The following is a 6,281-nucleotide window of genomic DNA, read 5'->3' on the forward strand; positions in this document are numbered from 1 at the left end:
GCAGGAATGGGGATCAATGAGAGCCACTTCCACATAATGATCCCTGGTAATGTCTCTGATGGCCAAGAGCTCCCTGCACACAAAGATAACAATATGGACACTGTTTTTGTTGTATCAAAGAAAAGCAGGGATGCTGTGCTGACCTGTCTCTGGACCACTAAACTGTTAGTCCCTGGAAGCACATGGAAGAGTTGACTGTTTGAATCCCTGAAGGATCAGGAAGTGATGTTGAACGGTGGAGCCTAGTTTCCATCTGAAAGAGTTCAGTGGATATTCTACATTTAAAGAGCAACCGCTCAGCTCCTGCCTTCATTTCCTTTTCCTTTGTTATGAATAATGAGAAGACAAATGTTCTGGTCTCAGATGATGGAAGCTTTAAATGAGCAACTTTCCATCGTGTGAGATGTGGCTATGGTGCTGCTTGCAGTAGCTTGAGGCAATGCCGCATACACACTGCTCACTGTGACTGCAACAAACCAGTACATTTTAATGACCGGGAAGTTTTTCCCCATTTTTTTTTGTGGAATTGTGCCCCAGCTCTACCCACCTGATCTAAAAAACCCCTCATCTTCTCTCCATTTGGGGGAATGGGACATATTTCCCAAAGAAGCAGGCAGACAATAAAAACGTTGCTTGTGCTTAAAAAGTACAAAATGCAAGTGCAAAGCTGTTTCTTCGGGCTCTCTTGTTGTAGGGAGCATGGGGCTGTGTGTGGGCACATCCAAGATTTCCTGAAGAGGGGTGCTGAATACCACCCCTCGGGCTGTGGAGGTGGGGGCCAGGCATAGCTGGAGCTCTCAGGTTGACAGGGGACATTGGGACTCAAGGACATTGGGACGGGAGCAGGGGCATGGAGGCAGGGGGACCTGCCCCTGTTGAGACTGCTGCCACTGTCCCCAGCTGGCCTGGGAGCAGAGGGAAGCGGGGCCAGAGCTGCTGCTGCCCTGCTCCAGGAGGGTGCTGTTGGGAATGGCTGCTGTGTGGGAAGCTGGGCTCGGCTGGGGACAGCCGTGGTGGTGCAGTTTCCTTCCAGCCCCTGCTCCTTGCCTTCCCCTGCCCACCCACAGGTTTCTCTTGCTGGCCAGGAGCAGACACTGGAAGGAGGAACATGTTCTCCGCTGTCATTGTCCCCTACTGAGCCTGGCACCCTGTGCAGCTACAGCCCACAGCTGAAGTGGAGCAGGTGTGGCTCTGGGGCTTTCTCCTTTGTCCAGGTCAGCTAGGGATAGTGGTGGAACAGGGGTGCAACCACACTCGTGCAACCCCTGGATCTGCCCCAATGCAGTGGTCTGTCAGCGGGGCTGGGAGTCTGGGGTCTAATCTCACTGCTAATACTAACAGACCATAATACTTTGTACTTAGTGGCTTAAACGTTTTGGGAAGGTGTCTCTCTCCCTATACCTTGTGCAGCTGGTAAATAACATTGCTCTCCTTGGACACATGGTAGCAGATACTCATTAAATGACTGGTCACAAGTTCAGCAAATGAGTGCTACAAACTATACCCCTGCAATTAAGTTAACTCCTGCTTCCTGTTTCATCCCATCTCTCAAACAAGTCACTTAACTTCCCTGCATCTCGGTTTCCCCAGGTGTGAACTGAGGATAATAATGACCTCTCTTGGGGCATCATTCTACAGCCATGTTGCTTATGACAAAGCTGGCAGTGTCTTTCGTTAGCTGTGGGAGATGTACGAGGAACAGTGTTTTGCCTCCCAGTGGGCATATGAGAAGTAATCTTTTGGTGTCAGGTTGTCAGACTGCTGATGTGATGTGTGTGAGCACAGTCACACACTTTAAAAGGAACAAAGGACTGTGGGACGTGGCCTCCCTAGGAGGCAATGAGTTCTAGTAGATGAAGCCTGAAGCTAGAAGGAGACCTGGAGTCTCAATCTAATTCTTCCTTGTTTTGTGAAACAACAAGTAGGATTTGCTTGGTAATTTCTTTTATTGCACCAACTGAGTATGTCTACATGTGTATTTATGTGCGCCTAAACTTAATGTGCCATTGCTTAAGGTGCGTCAAGGCAATTTAGGTGCAGGTCTATACGTAGATGCACTAATGTACATCAAGGTGCGTTAAATTGAGGCACAACTAGCTAAGTCACATTAGCACATGTGCAGATGTGCTAATGCACATTAAAGCTGTGGATGTCCATTAACGCACACCATGTTAATGTGCATTAGTGCATCTACACATGTACTAATGCGACTTGGCTAGTTCACCTAAATTTGATACCTGCTTTATGCAGGTATCTCTATGCAGATATCAAATTTAGGCTCATATAGCCTTAAATCGCTATTTTTAAGGTGCATTAAGGGCACGCACATGTAGACACATGCCCTTAATGTGCCTTAAAATGGCCACTTGAGGTTAAGTCCACTTAAAAGAAGCACGAGTAGACATGCCTGCTATGTAGTTCTTACAGTGTGGGATGGTACATGACAGCCAGTGGTGTGTAGTTGGTAGTGGGAGTTCTTCTTGTATTGTAGTTGGTCTGTGTGAGATATCTGGGTGGTTCATTCAAAGCTACAGTCTTTTCCGCTGCTGGAATGTCCTTGCTGGGTAAAGGAAATTTTTAGCGTGGTGAGGCAGGTGTCTTAAGTATTGTCTTCAGACCAGGTGTGGTGGTATCTGAGTTCCTGCCTACAGATTATATAGTTGGCCCCAATAAAAGATATTACCAAACAAGTCTTGCTTCTTGCATATTCACTGTGACATCACAGCTACAGCAACACCGCAACATTACTGTGAACCTTGGACATTTCCTATGCCTTCATTTCATCTTTAGCAGAATGGGAGTCAATTATGTTGACCTACCTCCTAAAACATGTGATGCATAACATGTGAAAAGCTGCCTAAGTATAAAGCATAGGAGAGCCACTGTTTGGCAGGAATTAGCTGTACGGATTATTTGTTGCTGTGTTCATATCTCTCACCATGAGCCCACGCTCCCTCCAGAAGGGACATTCACCTCCCAGCCCCATCCAACCAGTCCAGCTATCTAGGTGTCCTTACGTATTATTGCAATAATAGCAACTAACTCTACTGCTTGTCTATTATTTTGCTTCGGTTCTTGTGGCATTGGACATGGTTTCCATGGGTAGAAAGGAGAAAAAAAAAATGAGAATAAGTAATGAGACAGTCACTTGGTTAACTGGGATTATAAATAATCTCTCTGATTTTCTTAAATTTGGTTTCATCAGGGGCCCACTTGGAAAGGTTGTAGTTGCATTGCTTTCCAATTTTATGGCTACGTGGTTTTGGAAAGAGACATTTAGCATGGAGAAAGAAACACAAATTTTGCTCTTTGGAGGTGATTGTTTTCATGTTATGGATTCCTATGAGCTGCCACAATACAAATGCCAGCTGTGGACCATTGTGCTAGAAAATATACAGACAATCTGAGCATAAAACAGACATCCTGTCAAGCCAGGCCTCTCTTGATTTGCTGTCTGGTACCATGTAAACCAGTATAGCCTGTTCCATGGTTGGGTTGTCGACGACTAAACCGATGCCCCCACGTGGGTTAGCCTGGGTGAGGCAGGTGTGTGGACACCCAGCAAGACTAAAAACAAGACCTGTCAAAGGGTGGATGAGCTCCCTGTGAGCCAATGGCCATCCATACCTAGAGAGGAGATGGGTGCCACCAGGTCACTTTGCCTGAAGAGTCATCAAATGATGCACAGCATTTAAGGTGGCCCAATGGTCACAGCAGCCTCGGGACTGACTTGACTCGATAAAACAGACAACCTGTAGATGGATACGGGTAGACAACTTGAAGACAGAAAAATTGCAATGTATAATCCTGTTAGCATGATAGGCCATGGTCAGTGCACTCCAGCTGTGTTACCATTGCCAACTATTTTGGTAAGTATGATGACAAAATAGTTTTAGGGAAGAATGTAAAGGAGGACAGTGAGTTAGAGCCATGTCCCACAGTACACTTAGGATGTGTTAACTGTGCATCTGCGTGTTCAAGCAGTAAACCATGAGCTAAATGGACTTGTGTCATAGAAAAGTTCGGACTTCATCCAGATTGTATTAAATAGCATGTGTTGAGCTAACAACAGACTGCTCTATGGAGGTAATACAACCCATTTGCAGCCAATTCAGGTCAATCCCAGCCCCCACAACATGGAAGCTGATTCAAGACCCCAATATGGTGAAGGGGGCTGGGAGCAACAGTGCTGTTTATGGGTCCCAGGCCCATCCCTGCAGAGTCTTGAACCAGCTCCTCTGTGGTCGGGGGCTGGGATTGGCACGTAGTTGCTTGTTGCCCTGGTCCCCTCCATAGCACTGAAGCTGGTTCATGACTATGGTGTGGCACGGGAGCTGGGACCAACAATCACAGTGTTTGTCCATTGTGCAGTCAGTTCCAGCCCTGTCCAGAGAGCGGAGATGATAGTAAGCATTGCCATGCAACTGCTCTGAAAGCTTTCTAACTTGTAGCAATGCTTACTACGATCTAAATAAAACGTCCTAAATGTAACATGCAACAAGGTCCATGGTTTGCCAGTGTTTACAGGTCATTGCTCCTACATATGGTCATGGAGGAAAGCATGAAAATATAAGAAGCAGAAAATGAAGGCTGGTCTTACTGGCAAATCAGAAGTGGGAGTCAACATCTCAATAGTGTAAAGAGATGGTAGAGTACTTGGGAATAAGTCATGAAGGGTCTTGCAAGTGAAATAGCTGTGTTTAATTAGTTCTTATTTTTTAACATCATTTCTATTGGTCAGGTATTCGAATGGCTTTGCATTTTGCACTTCCCTGAGTAGTATTCATCTGTTGTGCTACTGAAACATGTCACAATTTAGCAAAGGAAAATACTGAAAATAGAAACACAGGAATGGATTACCTAGAAAAGTTGTAAAAGCCCCTACAATGTTTTTAAGAGCAGGTCAGACAGACCCTTAGATGAGATGGTTTAGGTAGGGATAATTATGTCTCTAGCACAGGGTTGGACTGAAGGACACCCTGTTCAACCCTTTATTTCTATGATTTTCTGATTCTAAGGCTAGACACAGACATTGCATTTGTCCTGGGATAAGTGTGCTTATGTTTGGCCCCAGAACAGAAATGTCCCAGGATTGCCATGTACGCACATCACCTTTCCAATCAAGGTTTAGTGAGCAGTTGAATGCATTGCTGCTTCTCTGCCATTTATTCAATGATACAATCCCAGGACAACCATTCAGAGGTACTTCACAGCGTCCTGGGACAAACTTAGCATCTCTTATTCCATGAACCTTTCCAGAGTTTGTCCTGGGTCAATGAGCATGGATGTCTGAACGATTGCACTTTGTCCTGGGATAAAATGGTTTCTCCCAGGACAGTGTGACAGCTGTTTGTTGCCTAAGATTTGTATTTCTTGCAATGACTGGGATATTTCTTCCTCCTTTAGGAGCATCAGATGCCTGAGAAACATTATCCACTGGAACTTGATAACAACATTCATCCTGAGGAATGTGATGTGGTTTTTGCTTCAAATGATTGATCATAACATACATGAAAGCAATGAAGTAAGTGCTTTGAGAACTGTGGATACTGGTTAAGTATTGTGGAAGGATGTTAAATGATTTCTATAAACATATGAGTGGGTGTCCTTGGTAGTATTTTAAAATGTTTCACAAAGACTGGGTGAACAATCAAATATGTCTTGATGACATAAATATTCATCTCTTTGTTGAATATTCCTAATCTGACATTTACATTCAATATACAAAAAAACCCAACCTTTTATTCTTGGTTAACACAAGTACTCTGCAACTTCATTGCAATATAGTATAAGGGAATGTAATGCAGTCTCAGAATCGGACAACCAACCAGCCCATCAGGGTAGGATGGTTAAGTTAGGCCAATTTCTACAGCTAATGGTACTCAACAAAGCAATATGGCCAGAACTGAGTGTGTCTACATGTGCAATTAATACACAGAAAGCTTAGTGTGCAGTAAAATACTGAACAATAAGCTTTCTATGAGAGCACATCTACACATGCTCCCATCGGGAGCAAATTTGCTTCCAACAGGAGCAGTTCAGGGCGGGAAATGCCTCCCCTGATCTTCTGCCATATGGCAGCCAGGGGGAGCGCTAGACTCCCCCAGATGCCAACCCCAGGTTGGCAGGGGATGCCTGGGTCAGGTCTGGGCTCCAGGAGGTGGGCAGCGGCAGCTGTTTCCCAGCCCCGAGTCCCCTACCCTGCAGTTGTTTCTCAGCCACCTTCCCTGATCCACTAATTGCCTGCCCTGATCCACTAATTGGTGGATCAGGGCAGGCAG

At 45.3% G+C, this 6,281-nt stretch overlaps 1 protein-coding gene across 1 annotated transcript in view; it reads left to right on the forward strand.

The window, feature by feature from the left end:
- Positions 1-6,281, forward strand: part of CRHR2 (corticotropin releasing hormone receptor 2) — a 264,464-nt gene that overhangs the window by 178,760 nt on the left and 79,423 nt on the right. The window contains exon 6 of the mRNA XM_025203381.1: positions 5,407-5,524. Coding sequence (XP_025059166.1) covers positions 5,407-5,524 — 118 coding nt within the window. The remainder of the gene's footprint in view (positions 1-5,406; positions 5,525-6,281) is intronic.

This window comes from Alligator sinensis, unplaced genomic scaffold (genome assembly GCF_000455745.1).
Source record: "Alligator sinensis unplaced genomic scaffold, ASM45574v1 scaffold885_1, whole genome shotgun sequence".
NCBI lineage: Eukaryota > Metazoa > Chordata > Crocodylia > Alligatoridae > Alligator > Alligator sinensis.